The following is a 23,464-nucleotide window of genomic DNA, read 5'->3' as shown; positions in this document are numbered from 1 at the left end:
CATTGAAAATGTGGAGTGTACATCCTTAAATTACTTGCAACATCGTTAACTCGCGTACAAAATCATATCAAGTACAAAATAGTAGCACAAAAGACCACAAAAATAATTTCCTAAAAGTGTCTAAATCTGGCAGTGCATCAGACAGTTTCTGATTTGTTTTTTATTGTTTTCGTTGACGTCTATGTCAAAAGTCAACTTGCATTGAAACATTGCGCAACTGTGTGTTTTATTTCCCCTCCCACATGTCCGTGTCTGCTCTTTTTGTCCCAGGATGTGCGAGTAGTTCACGAGGTATCTAGCTTCATTAGTTCATTCATTACACTCAGAAACGGTCAACTCTCTGCCCTTTTTCCTCTTTTTCCTCTTTGGAAGGTGAGGGTCGGCTGGTGCCATTTTGCTCTGGTTTAGTGTCACTGCCTTCGAAGGTAATGTTGTCATAGACATGCCTCATGTTGTCTGTCATCTGCAGCTCTTTGGCTTTAACCTTCTGCTGCTGCAGGATCAACGCCTTGTTTAACCCAGGACCTGCAAAATAGAAATAAGTTAAAATATGCATATTACCAGGGTAGAACAAATGAACAATGATCAATGAACTTAATTCATTATTTTAATGTTGTTCTTTTTACATTTGCACATTTGTTTAATTACTGCACATACCGAAATAGCTGAGCAGCACGGGGAGGAACACCAGTCCATGGGCCATTCCCAGGAGCGTGATGACTAAGTTGAGTCTGAAGAAGAAGATCTGGATGAGCTGGGCTTTGGCAAAAGCCAGAACCAGGATCCCGGGCAGATTAGTCATGGCTACACCAGCAAACACCTGCAGGATACAGAGGAAAGAATAGAGGTCCACAAGATCAGGCTAGATTGTTTTAAATAGTAGGACTTTGTGCAGTATTTTCCAGCACTGGTTTGATTTTTATGTTTTCAAAAAGAAAAGTCATGGTCTCCCCTTGTTGAACCTTATCTTTATTGTCTCTTTTTAAACTTGTATTGTTTGTTTTCATTGCACATCAGCCTAGCAGAGCACTGCTGTCTGCAGGACCACACCTGCTAGAGGTCCCGAGCTGGTCCTGGGCTCTGGACGCTTTGCCTGTTGAGTTCTCGTTACTCCAACACTGACCCTGTAACTATGAGCTTTGTTTGTTTGTTTATTGTTTATTCCGAGTTCAATGTACAATATATATCCTTTTTTTTTTACACCATTTTTTACATTAACATGTGCATGAGCTTCAGGTGGAGTTCTCACTTGTGAGTTAGTAACAAAACTCAACAAAATTAAGAACTTGAGATCCCTGGTCTATGCATTTGAATGAGTCGTTGTGTATTTGATGTATGCAGTGGTTTTAGGTGCAATATGCAATGTCTATATTCAGTCTGTCCCGGGACAGAAAGTTCACCACTCACGTCAGAGGGGGAGTTAGTGTATTTAGATTTCCTAGTACTGTATTATTTGTTCTTGGTTGAGGCCGGACCTTTGGGTCAGTAACTGCCCTGGCGTAACAGTTTTAGGATGGTCATTTTAAATTCACAGTAAGTAAGCTTCAAATTCATGTATGAAGTATTGTAGCTCACGCACCGCGCTGCCCATGTTAGCTGTGGCCTCCTTGGCTCTTTCAACATGCGTCAGCTTTGTGCTCATAGCAAACGATCTGGTCATATGAGACACAAACTCCACAGATATTCCAACAGCCTTTAAGACACAAACAAAATACAGCACAATATCAGTATCATATATTAATGATCAAGTTCCATTGAGTTTTGTATTTATCTAATCTAATCTAATCTAATCTAAGTAATTAACAGGTGTTACCGTGACCAGGTTGATGAGGGCCACTGCGTTGTAATCTATTGACCACAGTGTCATAACGCCAACCGTATCAACCACGATCATGATGATGGTGATAAGATTGAGCAGACCAGAGATCAGGTCTAGTCCCAGCAGCAGGCAGCACACCACAAAGGTGGGCAGCAGACAAAGGGAGATGTTGAACAGCCCCTCTGGTACTATGGTCAAGTACTGCTCGTAGAAGACATTAGTCACTCTGCAATGAATAGTCGAGAATGGTCATTACAAAAAGCTTATATAGCTTATATAACACTTTTCCAGACACTAAAAAGCGTACACTTCCACTGTTCCACCTCTTTTACCTATATATTAAAGTATTACATTATAGGATGCCAGAGGAGGGGTACATACGTGTAGGGGAAGACCTCAAAGTCCTCTGCAGTGCCTGGGATCTTCCTCATGCCCAGAGTGATGTTGTGGGCCAGTTCTCTGGCTCTGAGCAGAGCCGCCGTGAACTCCTGAGAGTTTGTGAGAGGAGTGTGATAAGCCATGAACCGCGAGGCTGCAAACACAAGGTCAAGATTATAAATTCAACATTCAAATTATTATTATTCATATTATTGTAGATATTTAGGCCCGGGTTAGAGATGTCAGAATGTCTACCTATAATCTCTCCACTCTCATCTCTCACCACTGCAGTGTCATAAGCTCCAAGCCCTCTGTTGAAAAAGACAACTGTACGTCAGAAATGTTGGGTCTATGTAAGATATTTAATTCCTCATAAACTCACTCACCCTTTTGGACATTGCAGGTCAGGTCTGTTCCCCAAGAAATCAGGTAAGAATCTGTTAAATTCCTCCACACTGGGCCTAAGGACACCATCTGAAGGAGTCTTCATGCATCTACGTAAGCAAGATAAAACAGCTGCAAACAGAACATAATGGTGTTTTTTTTTGTATTGTTTGTTTGTTTGTTTGTTTTTTATTTTTACAGGCATTGTTACCAAGAAAATACAAGCCATGATTAGACTTAAGGTTGATTGATTACATTTCCAGGAAATAAAGTAGAATAACATACTGGGGTGACTTGTTCCCAGTAAGTAATATCAATGAAATTACTACAATTACACTATTACTTATGTTATTACTGTGCTGTAAAGTGAATTGAAGTGAAGGACAGTGTGGCATTTTCTCACTTTCATTTGCAGGACAGAATTCATCCTTGTTTGGCCCACTGTCATAAAGACGACAGCATTTGGAGCCCGGGTTGAGCCAGTCGATATAATCGTCCACCCATGAGTTTGAGGAGATTCCAATGTAGGATCTGTACAGGAAATTATCAGCATTAAATTATCGCAAACAACCAGATGGAAGAGAAAGTAACATATGTGCAAAATATACAATAAAAATCATTACCAATACTTTGAATGTATTATTAGATAAACATCTGCGCTTGAAACAGCCCCTAATAAATTGTATCTGTTTTTTTCCAAGACGTTTTGTTACAAAGAAAGTGAAGGATACAAGACACATAGATGTTTAATTTTTGAAAATGTGCCTATTATTAATCAGAGCTATTGTTCACACAGGACTTTTTCATGGTCCGACTGATATAGACTTTTTGGGGCTGTTAAAGATATTAAGAAGGGTAGAAAGACCAGTGCATTGTTTATTTTATTTTGTATCCAGGGACTACGGATGAAAACTACCTATTTAGCTATCACGCATCTTATTATCGCAGGACAAACTGCAAGCTGCTTATTCCACTGTGAGTTAAACAGTGACTACGTTTACATGCCACCAATATTCGGGTTAAAGTTGATATTCAGGTTTCTGAACCATTTGGAATAACCCGTTTACATGCGTGAGCAGACAGAGTTACTCCTGTTTACATGGTATTTGTAATCAATTGGGATATCCAAATCCAAACCGCGTCACACGGAGAACATCATGACGCAAATATGCTCTCAATGCTTTTTACTGTCAATATTCATGTCTTTCACCACACTAATAAAGTAATCGGTTTATTCCTCGCTCCAAAAGTGTGGTGCTGCGTCTGTTTTGACTTTATTTTATTGGCAGGTGCACACTTTCTGTACTGTGTATGCCACTTTACAATAAAATTGTGCCCCCTGGGCTCACAATACAAAATAAAATACACAGTGCTCTAAAGTATATAATAAATTTAAAAAAGCAGTGCAGTGAGCTCATTTCAGTTTCACTTTCCAAACACAGAGCTAACGCACTCATGGAGCAGAGTTGAGGCTCTTTTATGCTTATACTAGTTTTTAGGCCGGATTAGGACCACGATTGGATTTCACGCGCAGTGTCTGTCCAGAAGATTTCATAGACTGCCCAATCCCCAAAAATTGCAATCACTAATTTATACTAATGTGCTCATTCTGTTTGTAAAAAAATGTACTGCCCTGAAGGAAAGGGGGAAGTGAATCTAATTTGTATCACGCCACATATGAAGTAGGTCAGCTGCCTTTAGGGTAGCCCTGCAACCAGAGCTGGACAATATGGCAAAAAGAATATTGATCAAACTCGATCTGATTTCCTCCAGTTTCATTTAACACACAAAAAGCTTCCATTGTCTCATCCTTACTCCAAAGATAGGTGCCTTTTTTTGTCAAAGAAATGGCTGTAAACCTGACGATTAAAAATTCCCATGACAATTGAGATTGAAAATTTTGATTACATTTTCAGCCCTGCCTGCGACCACCACCAACCACTCACATATGGCTGCTATTCCCCTCACGAGCTCCCATCCAGGTACTAACTAAGTCCAACCCTGTTTAGCTCCTGAGGTCTGATGGCATGGGCGTAAAATGTGGGGGGGATAGGGGGGTTACAACCCCCCCCCCCAATATTCAAACCTAACTAATGTAACTAATTAGAACCCCTGAAAAAAATTGCCTCTCAACCCCCCCCAATATTCTACCAAACGTTACACCCTTGTCTGATAGTATCAGCCTTTACTCATTGGTATGTCTACATTGTGAGCACTGAAGAGTTTAAACTTTCATCTCATGTCCAGGTTTGACATCTGCTATACAGGGGAACATGTGGCTGATAGCAAGGACATTATGTTGTATACATAGCTTTAACCTAATCATATATTTGTATAGTGCATGAATACAAAAATGCACATAATTGCATCCTTGTTTTTCCATGTTAATCTGCTTAGTGAGTGCCAGAGGTTTATCATTAACTGCAGAAAGCTGTTGGTCTGGTAAGAGGTTGCTACTGTGATATCTGAAGGTTCAAGGCCATGTCACAGAGATATACTGAGAAGGATTCGTTCCTCATTTCAAAATTACTTTAATGGAACAGATCATAAATCATTGGACTCTACACTCCTACATTAAATTAATAACAAGGCCATTGTGTGCCTATTTTTATTTTTCAGCTCAATGCAGGCTTTACTCTAAAAAAATGGATCGACTTACAGTTCGGGGTGGTCTGCGGCGTACTGGATCTTCTGTGTGAGGGAGAACTGGTCACAGCCGACACTGGAGCAGACACCGTTTATGCCCGCCACTGTGGTGAAGTCAAAGCCTTTCTTTGTAACGAAGTACACTGGCACACCCACTTCAAAGTACTTGTACAAATATTCAAAATATTTCAGCATATACGAGCCCTGTAAATAAAATACAAAAAAAATCAAATTGCGGACTCCAATGTCCACAGAAAATGACAAAGACCTGTGAATGTCAAACTCTAATCGATAGTAAAAAGGTTTCCTTGAGTAACACTTGATCTAGACCAGGTCTGAAACAGGACTATAGTACCTCTAAATGATTTCTAAAAAAGGTCTGTACCACGAAGTCAGCAGGTCTATAAATATGAACTAACCCAAAAGAGGTCAAAAACACTAGTTTAAAAATGGTCTCCAAATTAAACAAAGACTAGAGGAAGCTGAGTTCCACTTAAAGCAACACAGGTAAAGATCCACTGTTGCATTTCAGCAGAAAACATTTAAAAACTACCCTGTAATTCATGTTAGAGTTGCTTTTGCCCCCAGAATATTATATTAATGTAATATTGTATATTATTATTTAATATTGTCAATATAATATTCATTCGACAACATCAGACCAGCTTAAGTCATTATGGTAATCATTAACATTTATACAGTTTATTTAATGAAATACAAACGCATGATGAAGTTAATTTATGTTAATAAATTGAGATCAGTGAGATATCATTAAAGGGATATTTCTGGATTTTTGACATAGGGCCTCATTTCCTAGTTACCCAGAGTGTTGCTGATTTCTGGAGATATTTTTTTTTTGTAATTCATGCAGTTCTTATATTTGAAGAGTTTAGTGGCGCTAGGCTTGTGCTAAGCTAGCACATGTTTATGGTATCAGCTAGCCTGCATTAAAAACAGTCTGACGCACTCCACAGTGCACCTGTGGCAAATCACTTATAACGCCAGACTAACGATATAAATGTTTGTTAGTTTCTTGATGTAGTACTGTATAAGGTGGGCAAAAAAAATGCACTTTGCTTCTGCCCAACCCTTTTTTTGGTTGTGATGAGTTGGATCTTGTGTGGAAAGTGCTGCTTAGAATGTGGGCAACCAAAATAAAAAAAAATGTTATTCATTCATTCATCATCATAACAAGAAAAAAAAAAGTAATGTACTTACTTGAGGCATGGCCAGCTCCTGATCCAGACCGACCGTCACATTGAACATGAGAAACAAGGAAGCGCAAAACATAAAGATGAACAGCAGCATCTGCAAAGAGCACACGACACGTTCAGGACACACATATATATTTCAATTCTTACGTGTGCAACTTAGATAGATGCTTTACCACAATGACTCTGGTGATGTGATGCAGCAGGACGGGAGCGTAGAACTTCCTCATGAAGGGGAGGAGGATGCCCTCGTTGGGTTTTTTGGGGCGCTCCTTAGACACAGTGACACAGCAGAGCAGCTCACAGCGGTTTCCGTCCTGCCGCCGGGCGTCCAGGGAGAGCAGGGCCACGAAGGAGGTCATCTGCAGCACGAAGTCCATCAGCACGGCCAGAGCGGCGTACAGTGCAAAGGCCTTGACCGCAGGCATCGTGGACAGGGCGCCTGGAAGAGGCAGTACAGAGGTTCCATATTCGTGATGGAGATTCTGTTTCAGTGAGGTGTTTTGTTCACTAATGATGCGTTTAGAAGCAGCTACATTTCTATATACGGCATGAATTACTCTTCAGGTATGCATCTGAAGTGGGATGTCTTTTGTCAATTTGTTGCATTGTCCACAATTTGGGTGCAATGATTAAATACAATGGTAATTGTTAAATAGTTTCTTACCCAGAAAGAAGCAGACAGACTCAGAAAGGCTGCAGAGGAGCATGCTGGGAGCTACATTCCCCAGGACACGGCCGATCTGCTCCTCTCTCTTCTCTCCCGGCCGCCGCACATCCCTCTGGGACACGAGTAAAGTCACAAAATCAAACAATGCCCGGATCGCGCAAGCTTTTTGATCAGTGTGCCTTCAAAACACACACCTGGTACTCCAACACGAAGATGAAGATGTTGTCTGCCCCCACCGCCAGCACCAGGAAGGGCACCACCTGCAGGATCACCAGGGAAGAGGGGATCCCCACCCACGAGTAGAAGCCCATTGAGGCCAAAACAGAGCAGCCAACCACCAAGATCCCGCCCAGCCCCACCAGAAACTTTGAGTCCACCTTCAGGACGTACAGATAAGATGCAGTGAACTTAGTAAACTCTTCACATTTATTTTCTATTATTAAGTTATATGTTGCAGTGCCTCTATACTGTTGGGAAGTGCTTTATAGCTGAGATAAGGAAAGCTGACAAAGGCCTGCATCTATTACTTTCTTATCTAAAAAGTGATAAAAAAGTATTATGGTTATCTATTTTCCTTTCTTTATTATCTTTTATCTCAGACATACGTAAAACTGTGAATTATCTGCTGCTAAATTGTGTCCTTGTCTAGAGCTTGTATGCAAAAATAACCAATTTAACAATATCTTACCAATAAGCGTTTACAGGACGAGTATTCTCCTAATGCAACAGCAATGTAAATAAATATCACAGCATAGCTGATCATAAAGATGGGAATATCTTCTGCTGTTGTTCGGTTGATTTCATCCTCCAAAGACCTCTGTAGGGAAATTAGGGAAACATTTTGTTAGATTTCTTATCGTGTCTTTTGTAAGATTTTTTCTAGTAGGTTTTATTAGACAGGACAGAGTACTGTGAAAGAGATAAAGAGTGGGGAGAGATATGAATTGACGCTGGGACAGGCAGGGTGTCGTAGGCACTGTGACCAAACCCCTGAGCTCCTATCTGGCCTTTATATAGTCCCAAGCAGGTCTCAAGTTCAATCTTTACTTTTATGAAAAGTAGTTTGTTTCCTCCTTTTGGTCATAAATGAAGAGAAACAGTTTAAAGGCCCACTGTGTAACATTTTGGACTATATACTGTTGCCATCAATACAAAACATGGTCCTAAATCTCAAATCCTGCTGACTTTAGTCACATCTCCATGGAGACAATCTGGAGACGTACTCACTCCCGGTAAAGTTACAGTCATGTCTTAGGTGAGCTGAGCCGCTCACAGCAAAAGCACGTGTTTGCTTGTACATTTAAGAAGTATTTTTCAATGATCAAAATACTGTATCTGTCATAAAATAAATGCTTGTATTTCAATCATTCTACACAGTGTGGCGTAGAATGACAAGAGTTGCTGGCTTCTGCGATGTCTGTTGAGAAACACTCAGGAAAATGTGATTGATGGCCTCTACCTTTCTACCTGAACAAACATTGACTGTAATAATTTGAGCTACAGTAGAACATTTGTTTTATTGGACAACACAGGACTGATCCTAATCACTTTAGATGGGAGCATTCTGAAAGTGTGGTGACCAAATTGTCGAACCATCCCAAATAATGCCGGTCAACCTTTTTCTCACTAATAATTGTCTGAAAAATGTGTAACAGAGAGATATTGTGTGTAACTTACTTCACAGGACAAGTGATATACTGTACAACAGAGTCCATTAATAAATTAACTTTAATAATTGTGACATACCTCTGCCATATAAGCAAATGTGAAGTTCATTTTGGGGTCTTTCTGGTATTCCTGGACAATTTTAAGAAACTCCGTCTCCCACTGCATCGCTACCTTGAACTTGGGGTCGGTTCGGGGGAAGTTGTTGAGGGAGAAGGTCATGATGAGGGCTTCTGCATTAGTGAGGTCATCGTCTGCAAAAGGCAAAAAGAGACAAATATAAGTTTCTATAACCCGTTGCACAGATTTTGTCATTTGAAAGTGCCAACTTACTACTATAGCCTCCGACAGCCAAAAATGGGAAAACTGGGGCTCCGTAATCAGCCATGCAGCTCATGCCCAAGTCTGTGATGTCTTTGAAGGACAGAGGGGAGCTAGAACGAGAGAAAAATTATGCTGCATATGAAATACAATACTCTAAACAAATATTTCACATGTAAATTCTTGTATATATATATATTCTAGGCATGTTTTGATATGTTTAGCCCTCTATTAGGGGTAAACATTACCCCTCTATTAGGGGTAATCTATTAGGGGTAGTTTAGCCCTCTATTAGGGGTAAACATTAGGGTCAAAATATGAAATATTTTAGTGGAAATAAATGTTGTAACTACACCCTCACAGAGGTGATCTTCATAAGTGGCCAGCCCTAAACCTAAAGGGATTAGGCCAAAGAAGATTTGACTGTAAAACATGATAGAGCAAAGTTGCTGTTTTTGGTTCTTACTTGACACAGTAGATTAGGTGGTCCCTCCAGTCCACCTCTTTGGTCACTCCCAGTTCAGTCATGAACACTTTGGCGTTAATGTTGTCAACGCTGTTCTGGAAATACTGAGGCAGGCTGTTCACGGCACAGTCTGTGATTTGGGGGTTGGTTGGATTCAGTGGTGCAAAACACACATCCTTCAAACTGGCAGTGCGGTTTAGGTCCTTTGAGAAAAACTCAATATCCTAAAAATTACACAAAATTGCTGCATTAGTAGAATTGTGGATCGGACGCCATGAAAAAAAACGGCTTATTTTACAAAAGCTTGGCACAAACTGGGGTGGCTCAGTGGTATATTGTTGTTGTGTTCTTGAGCAAAACACTTCAGCCATGTGTCCTTCAAAGTCAGCATAAACTGGTGTCTTCTTCTGTGTGTGATTGTGGTTCCTTGATGTAAAGTGCTTTGAATGCCCAATTGGGGGTTTTGAAAAAGTATTCACATTCTCCTGCCTGAATTGCCTCTAGATGTAGAGCCAATTCCTTTATCTAGTTTATCACGGCTTGACACCGACTGGTTCAGGACTCCTTGTGGGCAAAATAAAACAAGCATGTTGCATTTTGTGAACCTTACCCTAATCCGTGTTTGTAGCTCCAGGAGCTCAAGGATCAGATCTTTAGATACAATCCCACTGAAGTTTTGAGGTCCAAAAAGTAGGGAATCATAAATGTGTCCCTCTCTGCTGGGCGCAGTCAGGATCAGCTGATTGGTCCTAAAGAAGGGCCCAAACGTTTTGTCGTGGAAGTCCTTCTCCTGACGTGCACGGCTGTTCGGAGCCGACCACAGCTCCACTGGGTCAGTGGTGAGCTCGATGTGCATGAGGCCAGTGGAAAAAGCAGCAACAACAATAGCAGAGAGGAGCAGAACCTAAAAATAAAGAAATTATTAATATCCATGCAAATCACAAAAAGTAAACAAAAGAACAGATCAAAATGTCACATTGTTATGCCAGTGGTGTGAGCTTGGTGGCATAACAGGAATTCTTTGAAGGAGAAAAAAACGCTGTCAGTATTGCTCACTGCTAGAGTAAATTTCAGTAAAGTGGTTCAGTTAATACTTTTTATAAATTTACTGAAATACACTTTTCTATACATTTTATAACATAAATGACTGTTGTCACTGGTCATTATTCATTTACTCCACCTCTTCAGTGCTGGTAAGTTACTGTTGCAGCGGTTATAGCTGCCCTGGCACCATCTGCTCCTCTGACCACCACTAAATATTCACAGACAGGCCTCATTCACATCATACACAGGCAAAATACACGGACACAACAACAGAATGCACTGATCAGAGCCAGGATTCGAACCACAATCCTTTGATCCATTGCCACACTCAAATAAGCAGTTCATATACCAATATTAATTATTGGGCTTTTTTTTTTCACTTTTTATAAAATGCTGACAGTGGTCCCCAGCCCCAGAGATTGAAATATTAATTCTGCAAATTAAATCCTACACACATGATTGGAAATGGGGGATAGGAACAATAATACTCCCATTCCTGAATCATTTTTATCCCGTCAGACGTTTATGGCTGCCATAGTTATGGACAGAGGGCCTGGCAGGTCACTGGTATAACTTAAGTCAGGGGGGCTTTATGTAAAAAAAAATGTGGGCAACAAATACAGAATTACATTGCCTATTTTATTTATCAACATTTTAACTCACCGTTAATGGATAAGTTGCCATAAGCGTTCCCCAGTTTCGAAATATGGAACTTAGAAACGCATCTGCAGCCAAACTGTTCTTTTCAGCGCATGTCACTTCTGCAGGATGAATGGACATTTGAGTAACATCGTTGCTATTCAAATCTTTTTTGCCTTTGCCTTTTTTCTGATCTTTTGGCCTTTGTGAGTTCACGTAGCAAGACACAGCCAGGTAAAACATGAAGGCTAACACCAGGAATAATAACAAGATAATGGAGATCAATAGAAATCCATCTACGCCAAACAGTTTGAATGGGCCGGGGGGTTTTGGAGGATCTGGAACGACGGGGCACGATTCTTTGCAGTCCTGGCACGAGCACGCCTGGCCTCCCGTTGGCGTTATTTCACTGCATTTCAAAGCAGTGCCATTGTACGGGACAATACCATCTGGCAGCGATCCAGCCGCCTCATCGGGAATAAGATGGAAGTCAAGGTCCAGTGGAGCGAGACCGTTACTGGAGTCTCCTTGGAAGTCATACCAGCGCTGGGCTGTGCAGAGTTTGGCACCGTAGCGACCGCACATGGTAGAAATCGCAAATCCCCCTGTAGCTGGGATCCGGACATTTTTGCAAGACTGGAAAGAATTCTCTGCAAATGTCGCACTGATATATGATTGATAGGCCACGACAGCTTCCTGGGTGATGCCTAAGGAGCTAGTGATGTTCATGACCCTTGTGACATTTACGGACAGGCTTTGGTCGGGGCTGCAGGTGTTGATGCAGTGTAAGTGGGCAAAGTTGTCGGCACAGGATGGGCATCGGATGAGGATGGCTTTGGAAAGACTCAAACTGGTTCTTAAGGAGATGAGCTGTTTGACGGAGCAGCAGGCGTAAGTGTTGTTCTCTCCCCGATCCAACATGGGACACACCTGTAATAACGACACATTAATTATTAACTACAACATTTAAGATTATGTTTAATCCTTCTTTGTAATGTTATTGTTAAGTAGGTTTTTACAGCCTTTGCCAGGGAACATCCTCAACAGTATATTTATCGAGTTTATCAAGCATAATATTCTCTCTGCATCTGTATGTGCCTTACTTTTTATTATGACGCATTTTTTTATTTTATGAAATGCGCTCTACAAATCAATTCTTAAACAATGGTCAATTAAAGCTGCAGCCCTGACACTAGTACTTCCAGGAACAACAAAGTATAGCTTACACTTAACATGTATTTCTTGACAAGAGGAAGTAAGAAGAGAGCCCACAGTAATCGAGAGTTCTTGTAAACACTGAGACAGACTACATAATTAAACCCAGATATCGAAACCAAAACCCCTTTCCCACCACAAAAAGCATAATATACAGTACCACATAATCCTTTCCTCAGTCTTACCTGTATGAGCTGTTTGTAGTGTGCACCTGACAAACGTCTTGCAGGACTATAGTTCAAACAGGGCACAATGGGTTTGATAAGAGTTCCGTTTATCGTGGGGTTTCTTCCACACTCTTCATAAAAGATGCACTGTCCCGGCTCATGAGGGTGGGCTTTTGACAGGACCTGAGAATAAAATCAATAAATATAGATTACAATGCAGTTTAGTCTGTCTTAATTTATAAAATGAGAAAAGATTTGTTACTGTATTATTAACTGAATAATTGCTTTAGTGCCCAGGGCTTTACTGTGTTCTGCCAAGTCAGCTACAGAAAGTTTATCGAACATTATGTGATTCATTTGCAGTAAAATGAAATGGAAATACAAATTGATCTTTATCACAACTACTTACATGTATTCAAAGCAAAACAAGTCAAATAAAAACATACACCTCTACCAACAAAAACTGCTTTCCTTTAAGTACCAACTTCTCTTCACAGATTAATCTCTTATTAATGAATAATAATTTAGCGTACAGTATTGAAATCGGCGTAATAGTATGAAGCTTGATTTCCTTGTATTGACTTACCAAACAGCAGAACAAAGTGAATAAGGTCGAAACTCTCGCCATGTTTCCAGTCCTTTAGTCGAGTCAGCTGGTGTTTATTTTTTCTGTTCTCTTTATCAAATTTTGGGGCACATCCGTCGGGACCGGTGAGTGAGAGGAACTTGTGCCTCTGCTCCCTCGGCTCCCTCTCCACTGCTGTATAGAAGAACAGAGGATTTACAGTAAGTCAAGTTCTAAATCATGATACGACATCATAATTTTCTGTCGCGTCACGGGCTTCTTATCTGGTCCGATGCAGGCTTTGGCCAATCACAGGTACAGACGATCAATAATCTGACTGATAATTAACGCGTAACGAGAGTGTTGTTGTGTTGCTGGGAGAAACTATAGGAGAATCTCAAATAATGACCGCACCCTCCTCTCCACCTATGTGACCAGACACAGGCTGTGTACTTTTATGAAGACGTGATTTGCTCGTGAGGAGGAACTTGTAGCCTGCCATTGATTGTTTAAACAAGTAAATTAAAACATTAATACGGTGCGACTCTATAGGGTTTGTTTGTTGTTGTTGTTTTTTACTTTTTTGCGGTACATATTTTAGATCTTGTGATGTATTTGTGAGGGTAGTACTCAGTTACATTTACTCAAGTACATGTACTTAAGTAATTTTCTGAAGTATCTGTACTTTTGCAATACGTTTTTCAATCAGTACTTTTTACTTCTACTGGAGTAATATTAAAACGAAGTATCTGTACTCTTACTTGAGTAAAAAAAAAAGTAGCTCATGACACTTTGAGTTAATCTTCAAGATACAAATGTTTATTTTGATGCGTAAAATCGAAGCATTTAGTGCCTTGTTACTTTATTCTTCATAATAAATTCTTATTTATTGTTTTATGGTATTTTCTTTGAAAATATTAAAAATTGCCATTATTTGTTTCTCACAGTTTATGGCAATGAAACATAAATCTAACTTTTACTCTCACACAGTTACTCACAGAACTCAAGTGAAATCTTTTTTACTGTTACCTTTAAAAGGTTATTTATTATTGTTAGGTCTGGTGGGATCCTCAGTGTCAAATGAGTGAGGAATTTGGCAACCAAGAGCTCTGATGTAGATATTAGCAATACATAAATAACTTATTGTTGATCGACAGGCAGGTTTATCAGCATTATCAAGTGATGTGAAGTTAGATGCGAGTAGTAGCCTCATAACAAATCTTCAATGATCAGTGCTGGCGAGAATACTTTGAAATTGTATTACTGAATACTGCATATTTGCCTTAAAATGTATTTTGTAACGTATTCTGTTACTTTGTCTAATCAGAGTACTATTGTCTGAATACATTGAATACTTTTAGAATACTTTCCCATTGATTGTGTATAAATATGGCGTATAACAACAAAAATGAAGAGGATTGTTGGAACATCTGTTACAAACTCACCATTAATGATGAATTCTTTAACTCTGTTGGCAAATGGAGCAGAAGATCCAGCATCATGTGACACATGTGCAGTCTGTGGTATAAGGAGTTTTAAATCTTTATTTTATTTTAGGAGGACAGACAGGTCAACATTAAAGGTTCTTTCTTAATGTTGTGCAACATGGAGCTAAAATCTAATGACTGGGCACTGGGATGTATTCCCTTGCTATTTGGAAAGTAACTTTAATAATTCTAAATACCCTCAAATGACAGTGTAACTTTACCAGAATACATCAAAATGAATATTCTAAATGCATGTTTCCAGTTACTCCCCAACATTGTCAATGATGGTGCCAGAGTATTATAGTAGTTCTCAAAATACATTAAAAAGTGTGCATTTGACTACACGGCTTCACGGTTTGGGTATTGAAAACTTATCAGTGTGTGTGCATCAGGAAGATCCTTCACACTCAAGAAGATTAACTTTATAATTGATGGTCCAAGGTCAGTGGCGGGATACAACGAGGTCCGACATGTAACAGGCAGCTATCAGGTGAAATTAGAGATAAGCTCAGATGGTAAAGGAGACAAGAGGATGTGATAAGATGATGGGGATTTTGACATGTCATTATATAGACACCTTAGACATCACAAGTACAAATCCTTTTACACTTATCTTATTACTGCAGTGCCGTCACTGTGTGCTGCCATAAGATTTTATGATCTCCAATACTGTAATAAGAAGAAACACTTCCTTTAGATATAGTTATTTTTGCATAACAATTGCCTCTAAAATCTACCAACATTATTTTAACCGCCAGGTGTCAACCATATGATTTCAGTGATTATACTGTATGGTGACCATGCTTTCTTAAAGTAGCACTTAAGCCTTCAACAGTAATTTACTATAAAAACAACAAAGCATCTACTTAACTACAACTACTTATTGTTAACTACAATGCATTATAATTTTGTTGTAACTCACTGAAATTGTGCTACTTTTAAGAAGGAAATGTTTAGAGGGTCCTACATTTACATTACACACGTAGGATTTAATGTTTTTAAATCAAAGTTCAGAAGAACCACACAAAACAGTTGCTTTTAAGACTGTGGTTGCCTATACTAAACACTTAATATTAACTATTAGTTTCTGATCTCTTGGCAAACTTGAACCTGAAATATGGCTCTTAATGAAGAGTAATTTTTTTTTCATGATTTTGCAGATGGCTGATTTTATATTCAGATCATTCACTGCTGTTAAGGATCCAGTCAGTCTGATCCTTATCACTACTGAAAGAGCTCATTATCATTTTGGACTGTGCTGTAGGTGAGGGGTATTATTATTATTATCTTATGAAATGTCCAATATCGATTTGTCATATTTTGTCCTCTGCCTTTTTTCTTTTTTTTTTCAAAAGCAATACTGGGCAACAGTGCAACAGAGAATGAAAATGAAAACTAGGTTCAGAGGCCAACTTGAGCAAATATTTTCACCTTTTTTTTAGTTCATTCTGTTTATTTGGGTTTCATTCATTTAGGCCAACTCAGTCAAACATACACAGGTGAAACTTGGAAAATTAGAATATTGTTCAAAACTAATATATGATGTAGACTCATCACATGCAAAGTGGCATATGCCAAGCCTTTGTTATATTTTTGATGATTATGGCTTACGGTCCATTTTCAAAATATTCAAATTTTAGGAGATTTTTAATTTGGGTTTTATCATATATTAGGTTCACAGTTTAAGTTGAATAACAGAAATGAATGCACTTTTTAACGATAATTAACTAATTAACTATACGTTTCACGTATAGTTGAAACCGAATGGGAGAATTTGTGTATTTGTATAACTACAATAGCTCTTTGAATATTTTGCCTCAAAAAAAATGTTTATACTTTATTTTAAAATGCAGAAAAAAGATTTAGGCATTCACTATGACAAAACGTGACATGTGCTGTCGAATTAAAATATGGAGTTCTGCTTTCAGACTAGTCGTGCCTGCACAAAATGCCAATGGGAGAATTAAACTTCCCTGTTCTTTGATATTGAGATTTGTGTTGGTCTAAATAAATTAATCGATTGGTTTTGTAAACCTATAAAACCCAAACTATATGCACATTAAAACATTGAAATTAATAGATTTTCTTTAAATGACTATTTTTGCTGCAACAAAATAGAAAGATGTGATGCAAATGATCTCAACTTTGTGCTTTTCTACCTTCATTAGGCCCAAAGCACTTTACAGCAAGGAACCAGTCGCCCATTCACTCTCTCATTCATACACCAATGTACGCAGACACTGGAGGCAAGGTGGGTGAAGTGTCTTGCCCAAGGACATGACGACAGTGTCCATCTTCAGGAGCTGGGATTCGATCCCTGACCTCCGATCATGAGACGTCCCGCTCTACCCACGGTCGCCCCTTGTGCTATACATGCTATAAATGTAGTAGGCTACACGGATATGCCTACTGGTATGACCATTGGCCAATGATTAATTGATAGTCGTTCCAAATAATTAAAATTAAACCACTTTGGGGAAAACATGAATTTATTCAAGAAAGGCCCACTTATTTAACCAAAACATCATCTAAAGCCTAATAATCACATTTGCATGAGAAATAAAAATAAATGACTTGTTTTCAGAGATCTGGACATTTTAGTACAAAATTTATGTTAAAGTACAAATAAAATGTAAAAAAAAACACATGCAAGTTTAACAATAATGCTCACAATGAGAAGTTTTAAAACCAAATGGACATTTTAGAACCGGCGCTGTTTGGCTGGTACTCCATAGTCCCCTGGTCCAGGAAGCCCTCGGGGGAAGCCCCCCTGTCCTGGGCCGGGCATGTTGCCGTTCCCGGACATGGCAGGAGAGCCCTCAGGCCCTCCAGGCTGGCCCGAGTTTCCCCCCAATGAGTTTCTGTTGATGGGCATGCCCATGTGCATCCTCATGTCGGGTTCTCTGTTGTCAGCGAAGTTGCCTCTGAAGCCTTCCTGCTGCCTCTTCATCATCTCCTCGTTGCGCATCCTGAGCTCCTCCTCACGGCGCCGCCTCTCCTCCTCCTGACGGAGCTCGGCCTGTTTTCTCTTCTGGACCTCCTGGCTGTGCATCTCCTCCATTCTCCTCAGCTCCTCCTGTCGTCTCAGCAGGTCTTGCCTCATCAGCATCACCTGGTGCTCGTGTTGTGCTGCCTCCATCTCAGTCTCCAGTTTCTCCTGGGCCTCCTTCATGTTGCGGTCCACCATCTCATACTGCTGCTTCTCCATCTCCATCAGGGCTTTCCAGCGCATGGCATACTCATACTCAAAGCTGCCCGGCTGAGCGAACCGTGGGGGCTGCTCCCTTTCTTTGAGATACTGCTGGTTTTTGTTGATGAGCTTCTCTGGCAAACCTTCGTCTTCATCCAGCTGCTCCATAGGTTCAACTGTAACAGGTCGTGGGAAGGCTGTGAGGAGATAGGCACCATCCCCACATTTATCCAGGGCTTTTCTTGCAGCTGGCTTTGAGGTGAACTCCACTATTCCTTTTCCTGTAGGCCTACCACGGTCATCCACAATGACCACAGCTCTCTCTATTTGACCAAAGATTGAAAAGGCCTCCTCTAAAAGCTCGTTTGACGCAAAGTCGGGCAAATTCTTCACGGCTAAAGCTGCACCGTGAGTAGCAAACCTCACTCGGATTGGTTTCCCCCTGAAAGGAGTATCGTCCAGCTCGGCTCTTGCAATCTCTGCAATGATTCTCGTCTCCAGCCTGACGAAGCCGAAGCCCCTTTCCTTGTTGACGAAAATCTCGCTAGCCTTCCCGTACTTCGCAAACAGATTCTCTAGTTCCTCATCGCTCACACCTGGAGGAAGGTTACCGACAAACAGCCTGCAGCGCTGGGTGAATGTCTTCTCTCCCGGCCTCCTGAAGCTTTGCAGATCCAGAGTGAGGGACTCGTTGACGCTCATGTTCTCGGAGGGGTCGGGCTGCTGGCCATTAGCTCCTCCGGAGTGCGCCTGCTCCATGGGCCCAGCAGAGTGGCGATTTGGACCATGGTTCGGCGGACCCCTGTTTCCATGCATCGTTGCGGATATTATGAAATCCGAAGGAGTTAACTGATGGAATAAATAACAGAACTCCAAGCAGGCCTTAGCTCACAATGAGCTGCTAAAATGGCGAGCCTTCGTGCAGGGATGCTATTGTGACCTAATTTACACGAGACGGGAAAGTGACGTCATTTTGTCGCGACGATGTCGAAAAAGATTTTTAATCAAGCCGGTTTTTTGTTTTGAATGGCACGTACCTTGAATCTTTCACTTGCCTGAGCCATCATCCATCTTTGCAGTTGTTCTACACGTTTTGTGAATGTTTTCCATCAGATTTTTCACGAACATCGTTTGTTTATATTTCTCCAAGAGAGTTTTCTCGCGAGATCACACTCCTGGCGAAGTTCTGTGACTGAATTCGCGGGAAGAGCTGCATGTTTTTTGCCCGAAGAAAAGGCTTCATATATGTTCCAAACAAATACGAAATATTAGACTTCTACGTGTATTGGGTGAGTTCATTGTTTTATGAAATACAAAGAGATTGAAACGTGGCAGTTCCCCTGTGGTGATGCACAGGTGATTTCAAAGCATATTATTGGTTAGCTTCTGAACCAGCTTCTGATGTCTGCAATATTAGGTGAATAAACAGTGTCCTACTGTAGTAGAGAGAACACTGATATTGCTGAGTGACTATACCACAGTCTGTTCAGAGTTTAAAGACAATCTAGACGTAACATGGTACTATGCGTATTAGCCTAATAATTATTCCAAACTATTGCTGCACCTTTTCACAGAGTATAGTGATTAGAACTTTGTGTAACTTTTTGCTCTCAGGTGCTTCAAATGTTTCCAAAGGGCTGTCATCTGGATTGGGTTGTTGTGAGATGAAGATGTTTCACAACTCACCTAGAAGTTTATTCATTTAGCACTTTAGACTAGCCATTAGGCTGAAGGAAAAAAGAAAGAACATTAAAAAAAAAACATTCATTCAGATGAATGAATGTACAAAAAAACAATAGCTTGTGCTTGAGAGAGGTAGAAGCCAAGAAGGCTTATAATATCACCAGCCCCAAGAAAACAAAGTATCAAATATACAATAATTTCCTAGTCTTTGCTCTGTAGTCAGTGCAAATACTCAGCCATTCATTTAAGACTTAATTTAATTTATTTACCTAATTTATACGTTTTGTCAATCCTGACATTCTCCTGGTCGGATAAGATCCTTTATTGATCGCACAATGTAACCCATGTATCTGTATCTGCAGCAAACATGTTTTCTGACATAAGTGCCCAGAAGGAGGGCTCCACGGTGCTTTGCCCTCCTGCCCCTGAAGAGCAGCTGCCGTCATTTGAAAGAGTGTCCCCTGCGTATAACCTCTGCTCTGAGCGCTACAGCGCTGGAGAGCGAAGCTTTAATCGTCAGTATGCACACATTTATGCAGCTCGCCTGATGGAGATGAGACCTTTGCTTACAGAAAGAGCCAAGCAAAAGTGGGGTGAGTCAACAAGATCTATAAACATAAAGCATCTGGCACTTATATTTATATTGAGTTTTTTGCATCTCTTATAGGATCTGAAGTTACTATCAGAAAGCTGTGTGATCTACAGACAGGAGAGCAGTGTTGCATTGTGGGAACATTATTCAAACGAATGGAGTTACAGCCATCAATTCTAAAGGAAATCAGTGAGGAGGTTGGCAGATTTACTTTACATTAGGGCTGAACAATATATCGCCAAATTATCACCATCATAATATTATGTGACTAAATATTAATATCTCAAGAAGCCACAATATATTGTTAATTCTCTGAGGTCTTCTGAGATTGACACATTTTTTACACATTCAACACAAGCAGTTTTAATCATGATTTTTCTAGCCCTGTTTTTGTCCTGATTTAGTGTCTTTTGAAGTTGTGTTTTGACCATGTTTGATAAAAAAAAAAATATTGCAAAAAAGGAGTCAAGGTGTCAAAGTATGAATATCTTTTCTTGTCTTGTTCTTCAGCATAACCTCTTGCCACAGCCTCCGCGAACGAAGTACATAAGTGACACAGATGAGCTGATTTTGGAGGATGAGCTTCAGAGAATCAAACTGGAAGGAAAAATTGACCGAGACAAGTGTTTTACAGGTTTTTATTCCATTTAATGTACTATTCTTAATATTGCACTAAATAGAGAAACCATGTTGAAATTACTTGGTTTACTCCTTTTTTGTCAGGGTGTGTTGTTGCTATATATGGAACAGAGACAATCGATGGAAAATTCATAGTTGAAGACTTTTGTACTGCGGCTCTTCCAGCTCAGACACCTCGACCAGCACTCAACACTGACAGGTGGCATAACCGGTTCTGACTATGAAGTGTTTTTCGGAAAATGCATTACATATGATTTCTCTGGTTCTGACTATGTGTGCTTACAGATTTGTGCTGCTAGTCTCAGGACTCGGTCTTGGCAGTAGTCAGGCTGACAGTCTACTGGGCTTACAGCTGTTGGTGGATATGATTACTGGGCAATTAGGAGACCAGGGAGAACAAAGTGGGGCATCTACTATATCCAGGGTTCTACAGGCTGGAAACCTACTCAGTCAACATACCCAGGACAAGGACGCATCAACAAAGGTAAGCAACTGTGCCAACTTTTGTCTATATTTGCACTAGTTTAAAGTGTAGCTAAGCTTTGAAAAATCAATCAAATCCCATGTGTTCAGGCTAAGTATCTTACCAAGAAAACCCAGGCAGGAAGTGTAGATGCCATGCGCTTATTGGATGATCTTCTGCTTCAACTTGTGGTCAGTAAAGTCATATTTCTAGATTTTTTCTTATTAAGCATCAATACAGACTGAAAAAAAGGTTTTGTTGTTTTTTTAACTCTGATTTGACTGACTTTGTTTGTTCATAAATAAGTGTTCAAATATGGAACTGACCCCTGTAGATTATTACTTCTACGGTACTGTATATGTTGTTCCCTGTTTTTTAGTCCTCTGTCCCGGTGGATGTTATGCCAGGCCAGTATGACCCTACAAACTACACCCTCCCACAGCAGCCTCTGCATCGCTGCATGCTCCCCTTGTCCTCTGTGTATCCAACATTACAACTGGCCCCCAACCCGTACCAAGCTGACATAGATGGAATCAGGTGACACATTGGAAATGCAGACATTATTGTTATTGTTTGAGAAGTTTTTTTGTTATTGTGTTTCTCTTGTTACAATGAAGGTTCTTGGGAACATCTGGCCAAAATATTAGTGACATCCAGAAATTCAGCTGCCTAGACAGTCATCTAGAAATACTTGAGGAGACGCTAAATCTGAGGCATCTCGCACCAACTGCTCCCGATACCTTAGGTTAGCGCTGCATGATGGTTTTGTCACACATTTCTATCTGGAACATTTGGCAGTGTCCAACGATTGTTTATTTTGAACTTTTTAGGTTGTTACCCTTTTTACCAAAAGGACCCGTTCATCTTGCAAGAGTGCCCTCATGTTTACTTCAGCGGCAATGCACCTTCCTTTGAGTCAAAGATCATCAAAGGTTTGTTAGAGCAGTGGTTCTCAACTAGTGGGTCGGGACCCAAAAGTGGGTCATGGAACTGTTTTCAGTGTGTCTCGAGCCTTTCCCAGAGGCAGGTGGGGGTGTCCTGTGAGGTGGGGGAGGTGTGGCGTTTGTCTGCATCTGCTGTACAAAGTCAGCTCGCCATTTGCGAAGGTGGCGCATCAATCTATTCGATGTGGGAATGCAATCAATGCCGGTCCTGCAAAATGGAATAACTGACAGTAGCTTTGAAACTAGTTATTAGGTTGTTTTAATCATAATTTCAGCTTTGGCTTAGTTAAAAAAAGGTATTTTACATAATATTTTACTAGTTCAAGTCTTATTTGGGTTGTTTGGCTTGTTATCCCAGGGCAATGGTGGGTCTCGACGACGCCACACCAGTTGAGAACCACTGTGTTGGAGTATACTCTGTATTGTTATCGCAGTATTAGGTGACTTCCATTACTGCAAGAAGCCACAATATATACTTATAGCAAAATCAATTAGACCTTGCATCTGACTGAGACTTACAGATTTTTTTGCTAACGTAGCATAAAACAAAATAATATAGTAACTAAAAAATGTGTAAAAGTTAAATTGTAGTCTAAATTTTCCTAATATGGGTCTGTTTTAGCCTCGTGCTAGTCTGGATTTAGTCTTAAGGAACGTACTGCGTTGAAATGGTTTACTACGATACTGCACTAATGTTGTGTTTGCAATATTCAATCAAGGCCTTTATCGAATATCGCAATTTTTGGTCATATCAAGCAGAGCTACTCTGGTAATGCGTAGTTATAATACAATGTGATTTTGAAGACCTTTTCTCATTGTTCAACAGGCCAAGAAGGTCAGGAAGTGCTGTTAGTTGCCGTCCCAGAGTTCAGCAGCACACAGACCGCATGCATGGTCAACTTGCGCACCCTTGAGTGTGAGCCCGTCAGCTTTTCAGCCTTCTCCACTGACGACGACGAGAGCGAGATGAATGTCAGCCACTAAAATGCTCGTACACAACAAACCAGGTATTCACGGACACAATTGACACTTTGCCTCCAAGAGAACTCAGCCGTGCGTGTCCATTAAGGATGATTAAAGTCAAGCATTTTTAGGCTACATAATGTTCGTATCAGGTATATTGTAAGCAAATGACCAGGTAGTATTACATCATTGTTACTATCTAAGAAACAAGCTTTTTAAACCTTGACGAAGCTGCCTATCATCAATGGGTGCTACTGTATGTAAATAACTCAACTCCTGAATTGTTTCTGTCAAAATCCTTTTAATGTGTCCA

General features: G+C 40.2%; 3 protein-coding genes across 3 annotated transcripts; 1 reads left to right on the top strand and 2 right to left on the bottom strand.

The window, feature by feature from the left end:
• Positions 1-322: 322 nt before the first annotated feature.
• On the bottom strand, positions 323-13,695 carry npc1l1 (NPC1-like 1; the record flags this gene model as incomplete). The annotated part of the gene is made up of 21 exons (XM_079569534.1): positions 13,212-13,695; positions 12,644-12,808; positions 11,268-12,173; positions 10,171-10,464; positions 9,561-9,784; positions 9,107-9,207; positions 8,855-9,027; positions 7,797-7,925; positions 7,303-7,485; positions 7,106-7,220; positions 6,615-6,880; positions 6,446-6,535; positions 5,241-5,431; positions 2,985-3,112; positions 2,584-2,713; positions 2,453-2,508; positions 2,201-2,351; positions 1,814-2,045; positions 1,580-1,693; positions 658-820; positions 323-525 (listed from the first exon to the last, which is right to left on the bottom strand). Exons 1-21 carry the CDS (start codon positions 13,251-13,253, stop codon positions 323-325), a joined length of 4,056 nt encoding a protein of 1,351 aa, XP_079425660.1. The 5' UTR covers positions 13,254-13,695.
• A 3,470-nt stretch (positions 13,696-17,165) lies between these two features.
• Positions 17,166-18,817, bottom strand: LOC306961815 (paraspeckle component 1-like). The gene has a single exon (XM_079554731.1). It carries the CDS (start codon positions 18,681-18,683, stop codon positions 17,379-17,381), a length of 1,305 nt encoding a protein of 434 aa, XP_079410857.1. The 5' UTR covers positions 18,684-18,817; the 3' UTR covers positions 17,166-17,378.
• A 122-nt stretch (positions 18,818-18,939) lies between these two features.
• On the top strand, positions 18,940-23,404 carry pold2 (polymerase (DNA directed), delta 2, regulatory subunit). The gene is made up of 11 exons (XM_079554706.1): positions 18,940-19,156; positions 19,913-20,143; positions 20,218-20,339; positions 20,653-20,776; positions 20,866-20,980; positions 21,067-21,265; positions 21,355-21,435; positions 21,624-21,781; positions 21,862-21,989; positions 22,075-22,176; positions 23,015-23,404. The coding sequence occupies exons 2-11, from the start codon at positions 19,918-19,920 to the stop codon at positions 23,170-23,172; spliced, it is 1,413 nt and encodes a 470-aa protein (XP_079410832.1). The 5' UTR covers positions 18,940-19,156; positions 19,913-19,917; the 3' UTR covers positions 23,173-23,404.
• Positions 23,405-23,464: the final 60 nt, after the last annotated feature.

The sequence above is a fragment of the Gobius niger genome (genome assembly GCF_951799975.1).
Source record: "Gobius niger genome assembly, chromosome: 1".
Taxonomy (NCBI): domain Eukaryota; kingdom Metazoa; phylum Chordata; class Actinopteri; order Gobiiformes; family Gobiidae; genus Gobius; species Gobius niger.
This window is presented reverse-complemented; position numbering and strand designations above follow the sequence as displayed.